Source organism: Heterodontus francisci, chromosome 7, assembly GCF_036365525.1.
Source record: "Heterodontus francisci isolate sHetFra1 chromosome 7, sHetFra1.hap1, whole genome shotgun sequence".
In the NCBI taxonomy this organism is placed as follows: domain Eukaryota; kingdom Metazoa; phylum Chordata; class Chondrichthyes; order Heterodontiformes; family Heterodontidae; genus Heterodontus; species Heterodontus francisci.
In genome coordinates this window covers 112,979,155-113,002,549 of record NC_090377.1, presented here as the reverse complement: position 1 = coordinate 113,002,549, position 23,395 = coordinate 112,979,155, and the positions used below count along the sequence as shown (strand labels likewise).

General features: G+C 43.8%; 1 protein-coding gene and 1 long non-coding RNA gene across 15 annotated transcripts in view; one reads left to right on the top strand and one right to left on the bottom strand.

Annotated features, from left to right (window-relative positions):
• The window catches only part of LOC137372238 (uncharacterized), a 114,987-nt gene extending 95,572 nt beyond the window's left edge, over nucleotides 1-19,415 (top strand). The window contains exon 3 of the long non-coding RNA XR_010975411.1: nucleotides 19,285-19,415. This is a non-coding gene — a long non-coding RNA (uncharacterized lncRNA). The remainder of the gene's footprint in view (nucleotides 1-19,284) is intronic.
• The window catches only part of hdac4 (histone deacetylase 4), a 595,905-nt gene that overhangs the window by 150,025 nt on the left and 422,485 nt on the right, over nucleotides 1-23,395 (bottom strand). For 12 of the 14 annotated variants that reach the window (XM_068035894.1, XM_068035896.1, XM_068035900.1 and 9 more), the window contains one exon: nucleotides 18,569-18,807. In XM_068035894.1, the coding sequence (XP_067891995.1) occupies nucleotides 18,569-18,807 (239 nt within the window). The remainder of the gene's footprint in view (nucleotides 1-18,568; nucleotides 18,808-23,395) is intronic. The other 2 variants (XM_068035890.1, XM_068035892.1) reach the window with 1 other exon arrangement.

Here is a 23,395-nt window from a genome sequence, read left to right as displayed (position 1 = left end):
TATGGCCTGGTTCTCACTTGAAAAATTCAACTGACATGCATCATACAGCCTTTTTTTTGTTTCATCATAATGTCTATCGCCCTCATCATCCAAGGAGCCCTTTTATTGGTTCCCTTACCTTTTGCCCTTGTTGGAATGTACCTAGCCGGTACCTGAAGCATCTCTTACGTAAAGATAACCCATTGTTCCGATACAGTTCTTCCTGTCAGCTTTTGGTTCCATTTTACCTAGCTAGATCCCTTATCCTTGCACTGAAATTAGCCCTCTTCCAATCTAGACATTCTACCTCATTTGGTTCCTTGCTTTTCTGCATTATGATTCTAAACCTTATGATAAGATGGGCACTCTTACCCAAGTGCTCCACAACAGATACTTGGTCCACCTCACTTCCCAGCACCAGATCCAGCAATGCCTCTTTTCTAGTTGGTATATGTTGACGCCCTTCCCCCTGCCAATTTAGTTTAAACCCTCTCCAACCATACTTGTGAACCTTCCTGCGAGAACGTTGGTCCCAGTCCTGTTGAGGTGCAACCCACCCCTTTTGAATGGGTGCCTCCTGCCCGAGAACTGGTCCCAATGCCCCAAGAATCTGAAGCCCTTCCTCCTGCATCATGCTTCAAGCTATGCATTGATCCTCCCGATCTTCCTATTTCTACTCACGCTCACATGCGACACTGGGAGTAATCCAGAGATTACTACCCTCGAGGTCCTACTCTTCAACTTCATCCTTAGCTCCTGTAAATCTGACCACAGGACCTCAATACCTGCCCTTGCTACGTCATTGGTACCAATACGCACCGCAACTTCTGGCTCACTCCCCTTCTCCCTGCAAAATATCCTACACTTCTCAGTGATGTCCTTTACCTTGGCACCAGGGAGGAAACACACCATGCCAGACTCGCAATAAAGGGTAAAGATGTGCCTATCTGTCCCACTGACTATGGAATCACTGATAACAACTGCATTTCTGCACTTTGCTGCTCAGTCCTGTTCAGTCCCACGCCCACTGCTGCCATGGTTTGGACTGCGCTCCTCCAAGGTGTCATCACTCTCTGCAGTCTCTAAAGCTGAGTACAGGTTTAAGAGTGGCAGACATCCCGAAGACTCCGTCACTTCCTGCCTCTTCCAGATGGCCACCCACCTACTATCCTGAACTCTCACTGCTTGTGGGGTGACCACCTCCTGGAATGTACTTAGTTTAGTTTAGAGATACAGCACTGAAACAGGCCCTTCGGCCCACTGAGTCTGTGCCGACCATCAACTACCCATTTATACTAATCCTACACTAATTCCATATTCCTAGCACATCCCCACCTGTCCCTATATTTCCCTACCACCTACCTATACTAGGGGCAATTTATAATGGCCAATTAACCTATCAACCTGCAAGTCTTTTTGGCATGTGGGAGGAAACCGGAGCACCCGGAGGAAACCCACGCAGACACAGGGAGAACTTGCAAACTTCACACAGGCAGTACCCAGAATTGAACCCAGGTCGCTGGAGCTGTGAAGCTACAGTGCTAACCACTGCGCCACTGTGCAGTACGATCCAGGAAACGCTCTTGCTCCCTGATGCTCCGCTGTGACTCCAGCTGCTCCTCAAGCTGGGAAATCCTGAGCTTGAGCTGAGGCAGCTGGGGACACTTCCTACACACATGGTCCAAGACACATGAAGTGTCCTGAAGATGCCACATGCGCAGGAACTGCAAACAGGTTGCAGCTGGACACCCAGGATCTAAACAAAAACCCTTGTCACAGAACTGTTTTTTTCCCCTCCTCTGTTTACAAGAGTGTGCCTTGAAACCTCTGCTGTAACAGTGTATCTGAAAGAGAGAGAGAGAAGTTTTCACTTCCTGAGAACAGTGTGCCAGTTGCACCTGTTCCTAGGCCACAGCAGGAGAGTGAGGTCACATGGTGTACTGTAACTTTTAACTGTGTAAAAACCAGCTAAAACCAGTTTAAACTAGAGAATCTAGTGAAGCATGCTGAAGGAAGAAGCTGTCTATTTCTCTTAGCAGAAAATCTACATCGAATTACAGGCTGTATTTGCCCAAGTTGAGAGAAAAACCCTGGAAAAAGATAATTTGCGTTATTGAAGGTAGTAAATTCATTTTCACTTTGAAACTCAAGTATACTCTGCCTCAAGAGTGGCTCTCTGTCCTCTGTTTGTGTTTGTCTCTACTGAGAGGCCGCCATTTTAAAATCTGAGTGGACCCATTGCTATACCCCTTGTTTAAAGAACTGTGTGATGACTGCTGCAACCGAAGTGCTATGAACGCCTATCAAGTAAAGACTGTTCATCAAAACCGCCTGCAGACTTTGAGTGGCATATTATTTTTACACTAGGATACCTCACCCATCGGGAACGTAACCCACAACGACTTACAACCCAGTTATTTATTTATTCTCAAGAAACAGCTAGTATTTTCAAACACCGTTTTTAAAACCAGTTAACTGTTAGTTTTTGAATGTATGTGTGTTGATTGCGACGTCACTCTGATGCCAGTTTTTGATTTGCCTCAAACTCCTGCTTCTCCCTTGCCCTCAAATTTTATGTTTTAAATTAACTACCAACCTGGTGGTGCCCTCGAAATTCTGAGTTTTGCGATCTTCCAACATAAGTGTGGGACTTCTACCTGCTCAATCATTTCAATATTTCTGGGCAGCAGCAACTGCCAGTTACATTGGAAGGCCTAGAATCTTTTGTGGGGAGGGAGGATGAATGGGGCAGTATGTTGCATTTAATGCGCTTAAAGCAGATCTAGCAAGCAGCAATGAGGAATAAAAAAAAAAGCACGAGGAAAAGAACCTCAAACTTCTTCGAAAATTACATAAATACTATTCAAACATATTAGAAATAGGGGCACAAAATAGTGGGAATGGTTGGCAAGAGATATGCCAATACAGCAGCCAGGACCAGAAAAAAGGAAGTGCCACAGATAGTGAGCGGCAACTCCCTAATCCCAACATCCCTCTCCAATGCAGAGTGGGACTTAATGGTCTAAAGGTCAAAGGTAAGGATCATTAGCTGGCATTGATGTACATTTTTACATTTCAGACAGAAGACGTATATTTACCCTGAAAATGTATTCACAAAGATAAGGGTATCACCCTCTGTACTACATGATCTGTAGTGACATCTCTACATGGAGAACTTCAATTATAAACAGCATCCTACAGGCATACCTGCCGAAACCTCACTAAATTCCACAGAACTGATGAGAGTTCTCAAACAGTTGTCAAATTCAACAGTTTGTGACTGACTCCGACAAACAAGAAAAAGTTGTGCACAATCCCAAAAAGGAGTGTCTACAAGAGGAGAAGGCCAAGCAGGTCTTGGGAACACACTAATGCTGTAGCGGAAGGAGACAGAGGGAAGCTGCATCCACTGATGATTTGTGTTGACAAAGGGCTAATAAATAAAGATCAGATTTTGTTTCTCTTCTTTTGGGGCTCATGCTCTGAGGAGACAATTACATGAGCCTAAAAGGAATGAACACTCAGACAATAGAATCAATACGATACAAAAGGAGGCCATTTGGTCCAATGTGTCCATGCTGCCTCTCTGAGGGGCAATCCAATCAACCAGTCCCATTTACCCTGTTCTATCCCCATAGCCCTGCAAGTTTATTTCTCTCAAGTGCTCATCCAATTTTCTTTTGAAATTGTTCATCATCCCCACTTCCACCATCCTCATACAGTGAATTCCAGGTCATTACAACTAGGTGTGTAAAAAAGTGCTTTCTCGCATCCCCCCTACATCTCTTGGCCGAAACCTTACATCTGTGTCCCCTAGTCCTTGTACCATCAGTTAATGGGAACAGCTTTTCTTTGTCTACTTTATCTAAATCTGTCATAAACTTGTACACCTCTACCAAATCACCCCTCAATCTCCTTTGCTCCAAGGAGAACCGTTCCAGCTTTTCCACAAGAACGCAAGAATTAGGAGGAGTCGACCATATAGACTCATCGAGCCTGCACCGCCATTCAGAATGATCATGGTTGATCTTAGGATTCAACGCCACTTTCCCGCCCACTCGTCGTATCTCTTGATTCCGAGACACCAAAAATGTTCTATCCCAGCCTTAAATCTATTCAACGATGGAACATCCACAACCCTCTGGGGTAGAGAATTCCAAAGATTCACAACCCTTTGAGTGAAGTAATTTCTCCTCATCGCAGTCCTAAATGATCAGACCCTTATCCTGAGACTGTGCCCCCGTGTTTTAGATTCCCTGACCAGTGGTAACAATCTCAGTGTCTACCCTGTCCAGCCCCTTTGGAATCTTATATGTTTCAATGAGATCACCTCTCATTCCTCTAAACTCCAAATATAGGCCCAATTTACTCAGCTGATCATAGGACAACCCCTTCATCCCAGGAACCAATCTAGTGAACCTTTGCTGTACCGCCTCCAATGCAAGTATATCCTTTCTTAAATGTGGAGACCAAACTGCACACAGTACTCCAGATGTGGTCTCACCAAAGCCCTGTACAATTGTAGCAATACTTCCTTATTCCTGTACTCCAATCCACTTGCAATAAAGGCCAACATGCCATTTGCATTCCTAATTGCTTGCTGCACCTACATGTTAACTTTCTGCATTCCTTGTACAAGAACACCCAAGTCTCTTTGAGCATCAACATTTACAAGTTTCACACCTTTTAAAAAAAATAGTCTGCTTTTCTATTCTTACAACCAAAGTGAACAAGTGCCGGACTGAACATTGAGTTCAATAGTTTCAGAGCATGACAGGCCACCCATTTAAATTTTATTTTCAGTTATTTTTTATTTTCTGTGTTTATTTTATTTTGTTCAGTTTGTTTCTACTGTGCCTACCCACGGTGCTTTTTTTTCATGTTTGTGCTTGTGAATGTTCAGTATTCAGTCCATTAACACCCTATCTGTACTAACGCTTTGTCTTTCAGCACAGCATTAACATACTGTTTGCCTTTGCTCCATGACCTTCTGGTCAGCTATTCTGTGACCTTGTCCTCTCAACACCTTCTCTTTTGTTATCTCTTGCCCCACCCCCGCTTCACTTGCTTAAAATCTTTTACATTTCTTATATCTACCAGTTCTGAAAAGGAGTCACTGACCTGAAATGTTAATTCTGCTTCTCTCTCCACAGATGCTGCCACACCTGCTGCGTATTTCCAGCGTTTCTTGTTTTTATTTCAGATTTCCAGCATCTGCAGTATTTTGCTTTTATTTTAGTGAATAACTTCACACTTGCCTACATTATACTCCATCTACCATCTTGTTGCCCACTCACTTAACCTTTAGCCTCTCTGTGTCCTCCCCACACCTTACCTTTCCCCCTACCTTTGTATCAGCAAACTTAGAAACATTACTCTCTGCCTCTTTGTCTAAGTCATTAATATAGATTGTAAATAGCTGAAGCCCCAGCACTGATCCTGGCGGCATTCACTGCCTACCAACTTGAAAATGCCCCGGTTATGCCCACTCGTTGCTTCCTGTCCATTAACCTAACCTTTAACTAAAATCCTGCATCCTTGGAAACATTCTGGTAAATCTCCTCTGGATCCTCACATCCTTCCAGATGTGTGGTGACCAGAACTGGATGCAGTACTCTAGTTGGGGCTTAACCAGAGCTTTGTACAGGTTCAGCATAACTTTCCTGCTTTTGTACTCAATACCTCTATTTGTTAAGACCAAGATCCCATATGTTTTGTGAACTACTCTCTCAATACATCCTGCCACCTTCAAAGATCCATGAACATGAATCCCCAGGTAGATTTTTAGATTTAGAGATACAGCACTGAAACAGGCCCTTCGGCCCACCGAGTCTGTGCCAACCATTAACCACCCATTTATACTAATCCTACACTAATCCTATATTCCTACCACATCCTCACCATATATTCCCCTACCACCTACCTATACTAGGGGCAATTTATAATGGCCAATTTACCTATCAACCTGCAAGTCTTTTGGCTGTGGGAGGAAACCAGAGCACCCAGAGGAAACCCATGCAGACACAGGGAGAACTTGCAAACTCTACACAGGCAGTACCCAGAATTGAACCCGGGTCGCTGGAGCTGTGAGGTTGTGGTGCTAACCACTGCGTCGCCCAGAGGTACACTCTTTAGAACTTTAGTTTATATTGCCTCTCCCTATTCCTTCTGCCAAAATGCATCACCTTAAACTTGTCTGTATTAAATTCCATCTGCCATTTGTCTGCTTCTTCTGCTAGCCTACCTACGTCCTGTTGCAATCGATTGGTATCATCCTCCATGTTTGGTATAATCGGCAAATGTTGAAATTTTACGCTGTATTCCAATATCTGTGTAATTTATACATAGCAAAAAAAGCAGTGGTCCCAGCACTGAACCTTGGGGATCATTGTCTACCATCCTCCAGTCTGAAAAACAACCATTCAACACCACTCGCTGTTTTTGGTCCTTAAGCCAATTTTTCATCCAACTGGTCACTGACCCCTCCATTCCACGAGCCTCAATTATTTTTAATCAGCCTTTTATGGGGTACTTTATCAAACTCTTTCTTAAAATCTGCACAGACTACATTGGTGGCTTTCTCTTCATCAATCTTCTGTTATTTCATCAAAAAATTCAATTAGATTAGTCAAGCATGATCGCCTTTTACAAATCCATGTTGGTTCTCCTTAATTAATTCAAGCCTCTCCAATTGTCTGTTGATTTTTTCCCCCGATTATTGTTTCTAAAACCTTACCCACCATTGATGTTAAACTAACTGGCCTGTAGTTGCTAGGACAGTCCTTTCTTGAATAAGGGTACCACATTCGCCACTCTCCAATCCTCTGGCACCTCCCTCGTATCTAGAGAAGATTGGAAGATTACGGCAAGCCCTTCTGCCATCTGCAATCAAACCTCCTATAGCAACCTGGGATGCAAGCCATTGGGACAGGTGACTTATCCACTCTAAGCATTGCTAGCCTTTCCAGTACATCCTTATCAATTTTCACCTCATCTATTACCTCTACCATCTCTGCTTCGACTGATATTTTGTCAACATCCTCTTCTTTAGTAAACATCGATACAAAGTACTCATTAAGTATTCTAGTCTTGCCTTGCCCCTCTAAGCATATATCACCCTCTTTGTCCCTAATAGGCTCCACTTCACCTCCTACTACCCGCTTACTATTTACATGCTGGTAGAAGATTTTGCGGTTCCCTTTTGATGTTAACTGTCACTCTATTCTCATTCTCTCTTTGTCAATCTTATTTTCCTCTTCACTTCCCCTCTCAACTTGCTGTATTTGGTCTGGTTCTCACTTGAAGAATTCACCTGACGTGGCTGAATGCATTTTTCATCATATTCTCTATCTCCTTCTTCATCCAAGGATCCCTGGCTTCAGTTCCCTTACCTTTCACCCTTGTTGGAATGTATCTAGCCTGTACCTGAAACATCATCTCCTTAGAGATCACCCATTGCAACTTTTCCTGTCAATCTTTGGTTCCATTTTATGCTGGCTGGATCCCCTCTCATTCCACTGAAGTTAGTCCTCTTCTAATTTAAGTTCTACTTTCGATTGTTTATTGCTCATCTGCATTACTAATCTAAACTTAATGATACAAAGATAACTCTTACCCAAGGGCTCCCCCATAGACACTTGGTCCACTTCGCCCACCTCCTTTCCCAGCACCAGATCCAGCAATGCAGCAATCCCTCCTTCCGAGCTGGACCAGGAACATACTCATAAGTACTGCCACCCAAACTCCCATTTTTTCCTTCGTTATCTTTTCTCAATACTTTGTATCCTTGAAATTTAAACACTCAGTCCACACCATTTTTAAGTCACATTTCTGTTATTGCCATTACATCATACTCCCAACATGGCTATTTGTGCTTGTAGCTCACCAACCATATTCACCACACTTGGTGCAAAGTAAACCTGTCTTTGTATTCTTTGTAGTCCTTCTTAGTCTGCTCCTAATATGGTACTACTTCCTTCTCTAGAACTATCCAACACTCACTTCCTTTATGCACCTTATTCCTCTTCTCTACTTCTACACTCTGGTGCCCATCCCCCTGCCAATTTAGTTTAAACCCTCCCCAATTATGCCAGTGAACCTCCCTGCACGAACATTGATCCCAGTCTTGATGAGGTACAACCTGCCCCTTTTGAATAGGTGCCTCCTGTCCCAGAACTGCCCGGATAGCTCAGTCGGTAGAGCATCAGACTTTATTTTTAAGAAAACTGGTCCCAATGTCCCAAGAACCTGAAGCCCTCCCTCCTGTATCATGCCTAGTTATGCACTGATCCGCCCTATCTTCTTTCTACGTTCACTCATGTTTGGCACTGAGTACACTCCAAAGATTATTACCTTCGAGGTCATACTTCCTAACTTCCTCCCTAGTTCCTGAAAATCTGACCATAAGACCTCAGTACCTGCTGCTCTCTGTCATTGGCACCAACATGTACCACAAAGTCTGGCTCACTCCCTTCTCCCTGCAGAATATTTTGTACCCTCTCTGTGATATCCTTTACCCTGGCACAAGAGAGGCAACACACTGAGCTGGGTTTTATGATCCCGCTGCTGGGAGTGGCGGCAGGTGTGAAAAATGGTGGAGGTCTCGCATGTGACATCAGTGGCCGTGCTGCCGTGATTACGTGGTAAGTGGCCATTTTGCATAATGGAGACGGCCGTCCCCTGAAATCATGTGGCAGAGCGGCAATGGAGACGCCATTCGTGGCGTCACCTGATGTTGGAGCAGGTGCTGGTGCCATCTTTAAAAGGCTGCCAGCCCTGCACATAGTCTCTCCGAGCATTGAGCAGCAGTGTATTAAAGCAATACTGCTGTGTTTTGAATTAAATTGCTCAAACAACAAGCAAGCGCCAGGCAACCATGTCAGATGTCAGAGCAATGGTGGCCCCATGGTTCAGCAAAGCCTCCCTGATGTTTGTCCATTTTTGCCCTGCAGGATGCCTGGTGGTGACTCTATAGTTGGGATGAATGATGGTCTGACAACCTTTCCAAAAGTGTGAGCCTTCACAACCATACTAACATCATTTAAACTACCCTGTACTGGCCCCCCTGACAAACAGAGCCTATACATATTCACTGCTCCCGCCACCTTTAGACACAAGCCCGTTGCAGAATTGGCCCCCTTCACACACAATCCCCTTGCAGATTCAGCATAGCGGCAATGACCGCTACAAAACCCCACTTCCCTTAAAAACTACAGTGAAGTTAACTTCCCTATTGAGGCACCGAGGACTCTCACTTTGGTGGCACCAGCTTTTGAAAGTTGAGAAACTGAAGGCACGCAAATGCTGGGCGTTAAACATAAAATTGAGAACGCTTCATTGGATTGTGGTGAATGACATTCAACTGCATTTAAATCAGTATGTAAAACATTTGAATGATGTTGTTGCGGTGGGGTGTCAGTGCCATTATGGTACTTCCCTGCCTCCGACAAAATTGGAAAAGAGCATTACGGTGCTGGGTTCTGTGGCTGATGACTCAATGGGGGATCCTCATCCCCCCACGCCAACAATCCAACCTTCAAAAGGAGCATAAAAATCAACCCACCATGTGGGACTCTGGATAGCGGTTACAGAAATGCCTGTCTGTCCCCTTAACTATGCAATATCATGTAATGGCTGCATTTCTACTCTTTGCTGTTCTCTCCTGTGCAGTCTCTTGTCCACTGGTACCATAGTCCAGAATGCACTCCTTCAAGGTGTCGTCACTCCCAGCAGTCTCCAAGGCTTCGTACCAGTTTAAGAGTGGCACACACCCCTAAGACTCTGGCACCTCGTCTCTTCCGGATGGCCACCCATCTGCTATCCAGAACTGTCACTGCCCATAGGGTGACCATCTCCTGGAATTAATGATCCAGGAACTCTTCTGATCCCCAATGCTCCACAATGATTCCAGCTGCCCTTCAAGCTTCAAAATCCTGAGCTCGAGCAGCTTGAGACACTTCTGACATGAAGTGCTCTGAGGTGCCCACATGACACAGGAATTGCAAACAACTAGCCTCAACTGTCCAGCCATGATTGGATTTCGCATTTTTCTCAACCCCACAGAAGTAAAAGCAAAAAAGGCACTGCAGTGAGAAAGAAGGAAGCAATGAACGAACTGTAAACATTTGGCACTGCCTGCAGAAATTGGTCAACTCCATCATGAATCCTACCCCTTGCACTCATCAGCTCAAACAAGTTAACCCAAGGTGATATAGACAGTCAAGGGTTGGAATAGGGTGATGCACAACTCACAAGGAAGCCAGATGATGAGATACACAAAATGCAGCATGATGGACGAGTAGAGGCTTAGATATCAGACCCTGGCTGTTGATCATTCAGATGATGATCTTGTGATTCCTGCCACAAAAAGATAAATGCTTTCAGAGTGCCAGAACCATAGGAAGGGATCACAAAGGCTCTCTGAATATATGCAGCAGAGTATAATGCCATCCTTTGCAGCACGAGCAGAGAGAACCTCTCTATCATACAAAGCATCCTGGAGTGTAGCTTGAGAAATTTTTGCAAACATCCCACAGGACACACTGACCTCCTTACACATAACTCCATGAATATATTGAAAAATGATCTTGCAAGGTGGTATATCCTGGTAGTTGGGTATCTGCAGAGTCTAGATCTCCTGCAGTGGTGCCTGATATAAAGCTGGGTTCTCAGTTTGCCAACAACTCCTCATCCAACATATAAATAATAGAGGGGAATATCTGGAAAAATATCTTCAGCCCTCTCTTTCATTTAACATAAAAACTATTTCTTGTTTTGGTAATTTAAGACTTTTAAATGAAGCTAAGTCTTTCCCAAATAACAAGCATTTTCTTTGCCACAAGTCCAGTTCAAATTAAAGTTATGATCCTATGTAACAGCACAATGAAAAACAGCAATTCGTCTTTAAGATCCCAACAACAGCAGTCTTCGTCTCTGTTTTAGAACAGCATTAGATTGGCAGATCCTAGGGTGCAAATTTAGGACCAGGAGTGTCACCCTGGCCAAAACCCATTATTTACATGTCTGCGCTTTAGCTAGTGCAAAACATCTTGCACTTCCCTTACTTCCAGGGGAATCTGGGGCACATTTAAATGAAACTGGTAAATTCCAAACTTCCACATACATTGGCAAGGCTCACGTCCTACTAAACCACTGGAAACTCGCAGCCCACGAACCGACGAAATGTTAAAATGTCGATAGACTGAAATGTAGACTTAAGTGCAAAGACGCCAAGACTGAAAGCAATGTCAGTAGATAAGCCATGAATTTGGTAACCATGCCACAGACTCCACCCACCTGTTCGCAACCTTGGCTTCCGATCTGCACCCTAGCTGAGTTTCTGACCCCATCACAAAGAATGTCTACTTGCATAGAAGCATGGAAAGTTTAAGGCACAGAAAGAGGCCACTTGGCCCATCGTGTCCGTGTTGGCCGAAAAACGATCCACCTACTCTAATCCCACCTTCCAGCATTTGGTCCATAGCCCTGCAGATTACGGCACTTGAGGTGCATATCCAGCCTCCTTTTGAATGAGCTGAGGGCCTCTGCCTGAACTACCCTTGCAGGCAGTGAGTTCCAGACCATCACCACCCTTTGGGTGAAAAGGTTTTTCCTCATCTCCCCTCTAATTTTTCTCCCAATCACTTTAAATCTATGTCCCCTTGTCACTGACCTCTCTGCTAAGGTGAATAGACCCTTCACCTTCACTTTATCCAGGCCCCTCAAAATTTGGTACATTTCAATCAGATCTCCCCTCAGTCTTCTCTGTTCCAAGGAGAACAACCCCAGCCTATCCAATCTTTCCTCATAGCTGCATTTTTCCAGTCCTGGCAACATCCTCGTAGATCTCCTCTGTACCCTCTCTAATACAATTACATCCTTTCTGTAATGAGGTGACCAGAACTGCACACAGTACTCAAGTTGTGACCTAACCAATGAGTTATACAGCTCCAGCATAACCTCCCTGCTCTTGTATTCTATACCTCGGCTAATAAAGAAAAGGATTCCAGATGCCTTCTTAACCACCTTATCAATCTGTCCTGCAATCTTCAGGGATCTGTGGACATTTACTCCAAGGTCCCTCACTTCCTCTACACTTCTCAGTATTTTCCCATTAATCGTGTATTCCTTTGCCTTGTTTGACTTCCCCAAATGCATCGCCTACACTTCTCCAAGTTGAATTCCATTTGCCACTTTTCTGCCCATCTGACCAGACCATCAATATCTTCCTGCAGCCGACAGCTATCCTCCTTGCTATCTACCACACGGCCAACCTTTGTGTCATCAGCAAACTTCTTGATCATGCCCCCTACATTTACGTCCAAATCGTTAATATACCCACAAAAAGCAGGGGACCCAGTACTGAGCCCTCCGGAACACCAGTGGAAACAGCCCTCCAGTCGCAAAAACACCCGTCAACAATGACCCTTTGTTTCCTGCCACTGTGCCAATTTTGTATACACCTTGCTGCATGTCCCTGGATCCCATGGGATTTTAATTTTTTTAACCAGTCTGCCATGTGGGACCTTGTCAAAAGCATTGTTAAAATCCATGTAGACCACATCAACTGCACTACCTTCATCTATCTTCCTTGTTACTTCTTCAAAAAATTTGATCAGGTTGGTCAAACAAGATATTTCCTTAACAAATCCATGCTGACTATCCTTGATTAACCTGTGCCTAAGTGACAGTTTATCCTGTCTCTCAGAATAGATTGTTAGGTAAATTGGCTATTATAAATTGCCCCTAGTATAGGTAGGTGGTAGGGATATATAGGGACAGGTGGGGATGTGGTAGGAATATGGAATTAGTGTAGGATTAGTGTAAAATGGGTGGTTGATGGTCGGCACAGACTCGGTGGGCCGAAGGGCCTGTTTCAGTGCTGTATCCCCAAGATAAGATAAGATAACTAAGAATTCCAATAATTTGCCCACTACTGAGGTTAGACTGACTGGTCTGTAATTATTCAGTTTATCCTTCGCTCCCTTTTTAAACAGAGGTACAACGTTAGCAATTCTCCAATCCTCCAGCACCACACCTGTATCCAGTGAGGGCTGGAAAATGGTCAGACCCTCTGCTATTTCCTCTCTGGCTTCTTAACAGCCTAGGAAACATTTCATCTGGTGAAATATCAACTTTCAAGGATGCTAATCCCATTAATACTTCCTCTCTCCCTATTTATCACATCTAATACTTCACACTCTTCCTCCTTAACTACAGTATTTGCATCATCCCCCTTTTTTGTGAAGAGGGATGCAAAGTATTCAGTAAGAACCATACCATATCTTGCAGTCCTACACATAGGTCACCTTTTTGGTCTTTTGTGGGTCCTACTCTCTCCTTAGTTATCCTCTTACTCTTAATGTATTGATTAAACATCTTTGGGTTCACCTTGATTTTGCTTGCCAATATTCTTTCATGCCCTCTCTTTGCTTTCCTAATTTCCTTTTTGATTTCACCCCTCCACTTTCTATACTTCTCTCAGTTTTCTGTAGTAGTTACGAGTTCTTGGTGTCCGACACAAGCTTTCCTTTTCTGCCTTATCTTACACTGTAGGCTCCTTGACATCTATGGGGCTTTAGATTTGGCCGCCTCACCCTTTTTCCTTGTGGGAACATGTTTACCCCGAACCCCATGAATCTCCCCTTTGAATGCCTCCCACTGTTTTGATACTGATTTACCTTCAAGTAGCAGTTTCCAGTCCACTTTCGCTAAATCACCCCTCAGTTTAGTAAAATTGGCCTTGCCCCAATTGAGAACTCTAACTCCTCTTCTATCTCTGTCCTTTTCCATAATTATGTTAAAACTGACTGAATTATGATCACTACCACCAAAATGCTCTCTCACTGCCACACTCCTTCCACCTGCCCGTCTTCATTTCCTAAAATTAAGCCTAAAACTGCATCCTCTCTTTGGACTTGCTACATACTGGGCAAAAAAGTTCTCCTGCATGCACCTTAAGAATTCTGCTCCCTCAATTTCTTTCACACTAAAACTATCCCAGTTAATATTGAGGTAATTAAAATACCCTATTACTGCCCTATTGTTCTTGCACTTCTCAGAGATTTGCCTACATATCTGCTCTTCTATCTCCCTCTGACTGTTTGGGGGTCTCTAGTACACTGCCAGCAGTGTGATTGCTCCTTAGCTCAATCCATATGGTCTCATTTGATGAACCTTCCAACATATATCATCCCTCCTCACAGCTGTAATAGCTGGCTTGACCAAAATTGCCACTCCCCCTCCTTTCTTATCCCCTCCCTATCACGTCTAAAAAACCTGTAACCAGGAACGTTGAGCTGTCATTCCTGTCCCTCCTTAAGCCATGTTTCTGTAACAGCTATGATATCATACTGCCACATGTCTGTCTGTGCCCTCGGCTCATCTGCTTTATTTACTTTACTCCTTGCATTGAAATAGATACCCTTGAGCACTGCCAAAATTTTTTATTTTCTAACCCTCGTTTCCTCTGTCTTCCAGACTCATCCATTAACTTTCCGCCTTCCATTTTAATTTCTGATTTTGTCCCAACTGAGTCTACCTTCAGGGCCCCAACCCCCTGCCAAACTAGTTTAAACCCTCCCCAACAGCACTGGCAAAACGTCCTGCAAGGAACTCAGTCCCTGCTCTGTTCAGGTGCAACCCATCCAGCCTGTACAGGTCCCATCTCCCCCAGAGCTGGTCCCAATGCCCCAGGAATCTGAAGCCCTCCCTCCTGCACCATACGTTCATCTGTTTTATCCTTCTATTTCTATACTCACTTGCACGTGGCACTGGGAGTAATCCGGAGATTACTACTTTTGATGTCCTGCTTGCTAATTTCTTATCTAGCTCCGTAAATTCTGACTGCAAGACCACATCCCTCTTTCTACCTATGCCGTTGGTTCCGATGTGGACCACAACTGCTGGTTGTTCACCCTCCCCCTTCAGGATGCTGTGCAGCCGCTCAGTGACATCCTTGACTCTGGCAGCAAGGAGGCAACATGCCATCCTGCATTCACGTCTACGTCCAGAGAAACACCTGTCTGTTCCCCTGACTATTGTATTACCATCTCGACAACATCACCCATCTCCACCCCTGCCTCAGTCAACCTGCTCTCGAAAGCCTCACCTATGTTCTGTCACCTCCAAACTCAACTATTTCATTCTGCACAAGATAAGAGCTCATGGTGCTCGGGTTAATATATTAGCATGGATAGAGGACTGGCTAATTAACAGGAAACAGAGAGTCACGATAAATAGGTCATTTTCAGGTTGGCAAACTAACAGGGCGCCACAGGGTTCAGTGTTGGGGTCTTACCTATTTACAATCTATATTAATGACCTGGATTAAGGAACTGAATGCATTGTAGCCAAATTTGCTGACGATACAAAGATAGGTAGGAAAGCAAGTCGCGAGGAGGTCACAAAGAGTTTGCAACGGGATATAGATAGGTAAAATGAGTCGGTAAAAATTTGGCAGATGGAGTATAATGTGGGAAAATGTGAGGTTGTCCACTTTGGTGGGAAGAACAGAAAAGCAAATTATTATTGAAATGGAGAGACTGCAGAATGCTGCAGTACAGAGGGATCTGGGTCTCCTTGTAAAGGAATCACAAAAAATTAGCATGCAGGTACAGCAAGTAATTAGGAAAGCAAAAGGAATGTTGACCTCGATTGCAAGGGGGATGCAGCATAAAAGGAGGGAAGTCTTGCTACAACTGTACAGGGCATTTGGTGAGACCACACCTGGAGTACTGTATACAATTTTGGTCACCTTATTTAAGGAGGGATATACTTGTATTGGAGGCAGTTCAGAGAAAGTTTAATAGGCTGCTTCCTGGGATGAAGGAATTGCCTTATCAGGAAAGGTCGAGCAGTTTGGGCCAATACTCACTGGAGTTTAGAAGAATGAGAGGTGATCTTATTGAAACATATAAGATTCTGAAGGGGCTTGACAGGTAGATGCTGAGAGCATATTTCCCCTCGTGGGGAAATCCAGAACAAGGGAACAGAGTTTCAAAATAAGGGGTCTCCCATTTAAGGCAGAGATGAGGAGGAATTTCTTCTGAGGGTCTTTGGAATTCTCTTTCCCAGAGAACAGTGGAGGCTGGGTTATTGAATATATTCAAGGCTGAATTAGACAGATTTTTGATCTGCAAGGGAGTAAAGTGTTATGGGGTACAGGCAGGAAAGTGGAGTTAAGGCCACAATCAGATCAGCCATGATCGTATTGAATGGTGGAGCAGGCTCGACGGGCCAAATGGCCTACTCCTGCTCCTATTTTCTTATGTTCTTCTGTTCTCTCCTGACCGACCTCACATCCACCACCCTGCTTATCCAAAACTATGCAGCCCATATAGTAACCTGCACCAGGTATGGCTCACCCATCACCCCTGTACTCGCAGACTAACAGTGAACCACAGTCCCCTAACAGTTATAATTGAAAATTTTCATCCTTGTGTTTCAATTCCCTTCATAGCAATTCCCCTTCCTACTTTGATTGCATCCTCCAGCTCTAAAAGAATGCTGCATTCCTTCAACTGTGGCTTCTTATGCACCTCCCTCCCTTCATCCCACCATTGGCACCATGCTTTCAGCTGTCTAAGCCCTAAGCTCTGGAATTCCCTCCTTAAAACTCTCCACATCTCTAGCTCTTTCTCCTTTTTTAAAACCCTCCTTAAAATGGACCTCTTTGACCAAGCCTTCAGTTACCCCCTCCTAATATCATCTTTGGGTCGTCGTCATTTCTTTTGCCTGATTATACTTCTGTTAAATCCTTTGGAACCTTGGAATATTTTTCTATGTTAAAGACACTATATAAATCGTTGTTGAGCCCGATATGAAGAATTCATTTTATATTAGGATATGCTATTTGTTGTTCAGTCAGAAAGCTAACTTTCTTTAGTCTTTTATAGTTCTTTAACTAGCAATTAAACTACCTTCATTTATAAATAAAGTCCTATTTTTGCAATCTATATGCCTGTTGACAGGTGGGAGTTTCAATATGGCGACCACTGGAAAAAAATGAAACACACCCCAACGAATGAGTAGAATTAAGACCATTTAAGCAATTGGGTTCATCATTCTGGTACTCCAACACACACTGCATAGCGTACAAATACATTCTGAGCTCCCATCTTTGATTCCATTCTCTTTCTATTTTTACTCCAATGTTTATCATCTGACTAAAAATGTTTTTCTTAGACTAATAGCCTACTTCACTTAAAGTCCTTACCCATCAGGAATTTGAAAATGAAATACCCACAAGTAAGTGTTGAATAGCTTTGTGATTTCCTTGTGACACTACCATTGATAAACTACATGGGCTTACCCATGTGATCAAAATATTCTAGACTTGGATTTTGTGGAGGAAGCGGGGCTCCTGGCGCCAGGCCGAAAATGCAGGGTTTCCCCACCTTGGCCTTTCCGTGCCCACCTGGCATGATCCTCCATCGCCCCAGACGCGAAGTTGCAGGCGCCGGGATCACTGTCCCTTTAAAGACAGGGATCTTGCCTCCAAGAGCTGCTGGCCAATCACAGCAATCTCAGCAGCTCAGCAGTATCGACAGCGCCACTGGGAGAGATGGACACTACCGGTACCGCAGAGGCCTTGGACTCAGGCCCAGCACTGGAACTCTGGACATTAAGTGAGGCGGGGTCGCCATGGCCAGGCCGGAAGGCCCCCGCGAGAAGGAGGCTCGTAAAGTTCGGGGGAAGGGGATCCTGAGAGGTGCATTGATTCCCAGGCAGGGCCCTCCGTGGACCAAAGATTTCACACAGAGGAAGACCCCCCACCACTAAGGATGGCACCTCATTTTACAAGATGCCCTCTCCATGTGGCAGAGGCCTCCCTCCCCCCCCCACTGCCACTGGTTAAATCCCAGTAACAGGGAGAAGAGGCCCTTAAGGTGGCTGTGAATAGGCCACTTAAGGGCCTCAATTGTCCTCTGGGTGGGAAGGCTGTCGTTGACCTATCCTGCCCTGGGAAAATCGCTTGGCAACGGGATGGGGACGAGCCCTCCCCGCCCCCGTCGCGATTCTATGAACAGCTCCTCCACCCCCCCACCCCCTCAGGCCCCACCACATGTGGGGGGGCACATAAAATCCAGCCCAATATTTGCCAATCACCGATCATCATCAGAAAAAGACATGCACAAATTCCTGCCATACAACTCCTACTATATGTAGTATGCAGAAAAAGAATAGCAATATAGAAAACAATGAATTTTCATGAATAAGTAGGTGTAGTGAGGGTGAAAGCTGTGACTCAATCTCAAGGTTCTGATTTGAATTACAGCCTTAACATCTATTATCCTACAGCAAGACACTTAATTGCTGCGTCAATCAGCAGTTCCACATTTATGTCAGAAAATGATTCAATAAAAATACAATATAAGTTACAGTCTATACTAAAAGCTACACACTAACATTAAATAACAAGTCAACTCTAATAAGATAATCTTTCACATAGCCTTCACAAATAGAAACCATGCTGACATGAGGAAAAATACATTTTCATCTCTCTGAATCATAAATGGTATAATTCATTCTGATCAGCACACTGAGCCTTTAGGTTCATTTGGCATATAGTTGCTACCTCAATACTGACCTTGTTAATGTGAATCTGTTGTTGCTGGAACTGCTGTTTGTGTTTCTCCAGGAACTGCTGATGTTGCTGCTGTATGACCAACTGTTGCAAGGCCTGTGCATTCTGTGGCAACGGCGCTGACTGCGTTCTCCCTAATGGACGATGCTGTCTAAGTTTGTGTATGGACGGCGAAACTCTGTCTGGGCCAACAAGCGACTGTGGGTGAATGGGCAATGATCCCAATCCTGAAAGATACCAGTCTAAGATATAATGCAGAAAACAGCAGAAGAAAAAAGGAGAGGAAGAAAAATGGCTGTTGAGTAATTGTGGCAACAAGAGGCTACTGTAGCCAGCCATTTTCTACTTCAAATACTCTTATAAATTTCAGGAAAAAAAATTGGAAAACAACAGAAGCTTCAACATAAAGGAGTTTTACAAACCTAAATTAATCTGCAAAACAGCATTCCAACTGTTTGTAGTATAACAGTTTTAGCAGAGCTAACTCACTAAGGAAATATACTGAACTCTTACATACTTGAAAGGCTGGCAAGATTCAAATCAAGTTGCATTTAAACCCACTACCAGAACTGAATCATAAACAAAACAGAGGGTGATATATATAGAATATCAGTTGTCACAACATTTTCAATATGCATGTGCTATTAAAAGATACTATGTGATTACATCAATGACACTCCAGCATGCAACCTCTCGATTATTTCTGTTTAATTCCACAGGTCATAACCAGAGAGATTCTCATCATCTGTTGGGCATCTGCAACTCAAAACAGGTATTAAAAGTCCACAAAAAAATAAACCTGTTTCTCCTCCTTTCCTCCACTAAACTTCTCTCTTCGCCGGAAGGTATTGACTCAATGTTGATGTATGGTTCCAAAAGTGCCTCTCATTTTTCATTAAGTAACCATTACTATGAGTCTAATCTCTTCAGTGAATGTTAGCAGATTTTCAATACTGGAGTGGGGGCTTCACACTTAAGTCTGATCCTGTCCTCTCGATTTTCAGCCAGATTCATTAGATAGCATCAAGAGTATGAAAACTAATTGATTTTGTCCTCCCTAACCCAGGGATGCTGCAACTAATGCTATTTCTTCTATTATCGGCCCAAGAAAATGTATTACAGCGTTAAGCCATTTCAGTTTTAAAATATATATATACACACACGCACATATATATGATTTTAAAATTATAAAAACACTTGGTTATAAGAATCCAGTGGAGCACTAAGTAAGACCATGTAGATTGACAAGACCATCTTTATCTTAATCACAACAAACTGGATTTATATTGGGCTTAAGCTTGATCACTGGCCATTTCATATATAAAATGTAACTCATATTTGGCTGATGTTACATTACATGCGCAGCTAACTCAAAGTATGTTTCCTTTTTTATTAAATTGACTTGAGAAACTTAGCTATGATGTAACAGACTTTGAAGCGATATCACTGTACATCAGTCTGATGCGTTCAGGATTTTGGCCTTGAAAAGCAGATGTCACTGTTATGAGCACCTCTCCCCTGTTCCTGCCTCTAGGAACCTGTTACTTGCTTAGAACCTGTTACACCACTATCTTTTTCAGTTCTGATGAAAAGTAATCAACCTGAAACGTTAACTCTGTTTTTCTGCCCAGAGATGCTGCCTGACCTGCTGAGTATTTCAGCAGTTTCTGCTTTTATTTCAGATTTCTAGCATCAGCAGTATTTTGCTTTTGTGAGGCTGTGGCTGATGGGTGCAGCAAACAAAGTTGCACACTCAGTTGAAAATATTGCACAAGTTAATTACGATGCCTACTGATGTAAATCTGACTTGCTTTTACTATTGGGCTCTGACACTCTTTGCAGATAGTGTTGTCATTTATCTCAGCAGCACTCACCATTTAAACAAAGATGGATATTTTTAAAATTAGGATGACAAAGGACTCTATCCCATTCTCCCAGTTTCTCTGTCTGTCATATCTGTTTGGACAATGCCACCTTTCATACCAGTGCTTCAGATATGTCTTTCTTTTTCCTCAACCAAGGAATCCCTTCACTGTGGTTGACAGAACCTGCACTTCTGCTCTCACCCCTTCCCTCCCTCCCAGAACCGTGATAGAGTTCCCCTTGTCCTTGCCTTGCACCCCACCAGCCCCCACATTCATCATTTCATCCTCTGCCATTTCGGCCACCAAATACATCTTCCCCTCCTTTTCAGCACGCCGAAGGGACCACTCCCTCTGTGAAATACTGGCCCACTGCTCAATCACCCCTAACACCCACTTCCCATGCAACCACAGGAGATGGAACAGCTGCCCTTTTACCTTCTCCTTTCTCACTGCCCTAGGCCCCAAACAATCCTTCCAGGTGAAACAGCACTTGTACTTCTTTCAGTTTAGCATACTGTATTAACTGCTCACGATGCATTATCTTCTACACTGGAGAAACCAAACAAAGGTTCCACTTTGCGGAACACCTCCATTTAGTCCACAAGTGTAAGCCCAAGCTTCTGGTAACCTGTCTTTTTAATTCCCTGCCCCACTTGCACTCTGACCTCAGCCTCCTATATTTTTCCAATGAAGCTCTCTGGAAGCGCACCTCATCTTTCCTTTAGTCTTCTGGGCTCAAAATTGATTTCAACAGTTCAGATCATAACCTCTGCCCTACTTTTTTTTTTGGATGGCAGCTGCTGCTGATGATTCTGCTTTCCCATTTGCAACTCCTCTTGACCCATCTTTTATTCCTTTACTTGTCCCATTACCATCTTCTTTAGTTTTTGTCTCTCCTGCCTTTCACCCTATCACAGACTTGCCCCTTTGACTCTTTCCCGACACCCCCCCCCCCCCACCCCGCCCCTTCCACAGGCTCAGTGATCTTTCTAAGGTAGTCTTTTGCAAATCAAGTTACCAGCAGTTTCTATAAGAGTATTCAGGATCAACAGAAATACTGAAATAAACATTAACATTTGAAACTTAGTTACAATTTTGGTCATAAAAGCAGGTATGAGTGGGACACACACACACTAATCAGGAAAGTGATCAATGAGCAGTGCAAATTACTTTAGTCTGGGCTATTCTTTGGTCAAAGATTTGCACTGAACCATCTTCCAATGACTGCGCATCCAATCTCACTTGGGTTATCACCTGGTTTTATTCAGTCTAAACATTCTCTTCAGCAAATGCAAGTAAATGCTCACATGGTTGTTGCATGGACTAGCCAGCATCTGTTATACTTTTCAGAAGTTTTTTTATGTTAAATAAATTATACGCATTGTCACATGTATTATCTGTAGATCTTATATGAAAGAACTACAAATATTTGTGTCAATTAAGATCTCCTTAACAACTTAAGTTATATAGTGCATTTAACATAGTTAGGTAAAACGTCCCAAGGTGCTTAACAAGAGCGATATTAATAAAAACATTTTTGGTGCTGAGCCACAGAAGGAGAAATCAGGAAAGATGACCAAATGTTTGATCAAACAGCTAGGTTTTAAGGAGCATCATAATGGAGGAGAGGTTCAGGGAAGGAATTCCAGAGCTTAGGGCCATGGTAGCTGGAAGCCCAGCCACCAATGGTGGAGCAAATAAAATCATGGATGGGCAACAGGCCAGAATTGGAGGAGTGCTGAGATTTCAAAGGCTTGTAGGGCTGGAGAATCCTACAGAAATAGGGAGGGGCGAGGCCAGGGAAGGATTTGAAAACCGGCACCGTTGCACTGGGGAGGCAGTGAAGGTCAGACAGCACAGGGGCGATGGGTGAATGAGATTTGGAGCAAACTAAGATACGGGCAGCAGAGTTTTGGATGAGCACAAGTTTATGTAGGGTGGAAGATGGGAGGCTAGCCGGGGTGCAATGGAATAGTCAAGTCCAGAGGTAACAAAGGCATGGATGAGGGTTTCAGCAGCAATGAGCTGAGGCAGGGTCAGAGTTGAGCAATGCTATGGAAGTGGAAGTGTTGATGTGGATATGTGGTCGGAAAATCAACTTGGGGTCAAATACAACACTGAGGTTGCGAACGGTGTTGTTCAGTCTACCAGGGATGGCAGGGCCAAAGACAATAGCTTCAGACTTCTCAATATTTAATTGGAGGATATTTCTCCTCATTCAATATTGGATATCGAAAAAGCATTGTGACAATTGGAGACAATGGATGGGTCCAAGGAGGTGGTTGAGAGATAGAGCGGAGTGTCATCGCCATACATATGGAACCAGATGTTGTTTTTTCGGATGATATCACCGAGAAATAGCATGTAGATGAGAAATAGAAAGGGGCCAACGATAGATCCTTGGGGGGACACCAGAAGTAACAGGGCGAGAGTGTGAAGAGAAACCACTGCAGATCATTCTCTGGCTATGATTAGTTAGATAAGAATGGAACCAAGCTAGGGCAGTTCCACCCAGCTGGACAATGGAAGAGAGATGTTGGAAGAGGATGGTGTGGTCAACCGTCGAAAGCTGCAGATAGGTTAAGAAGGATGAGAAGGGATGATTTATCAGTCAGTCACAAAGAATGTCATTTGTGACCATAACAAGGGCTATTTCAGTACCGTGGACAGGTCAGAAACCTGATTGGTGGGATTCAAACATGGAATTGTGGGATAGACATGGATTTGGGAAGTGACAACATGTTCAAGGACTTTGGAGAGGAAAGGGATGTTGGAAATGAAGCGGTAGCTTGCAGATAACGAGGGGTCAAAGGTAGGTTTTTGAGGAGAGGGGTGATGACAGCAGATTTGAAGGATATAGTGACTGCATCCGAGGAAAGGAAACTGTTAATATCAGCTAACGTAGGACCCAGTAAGGGAGGTTGTGGTTAAGTTTGGTTGGAATAGGATTCAGAGAGCAGGAGGT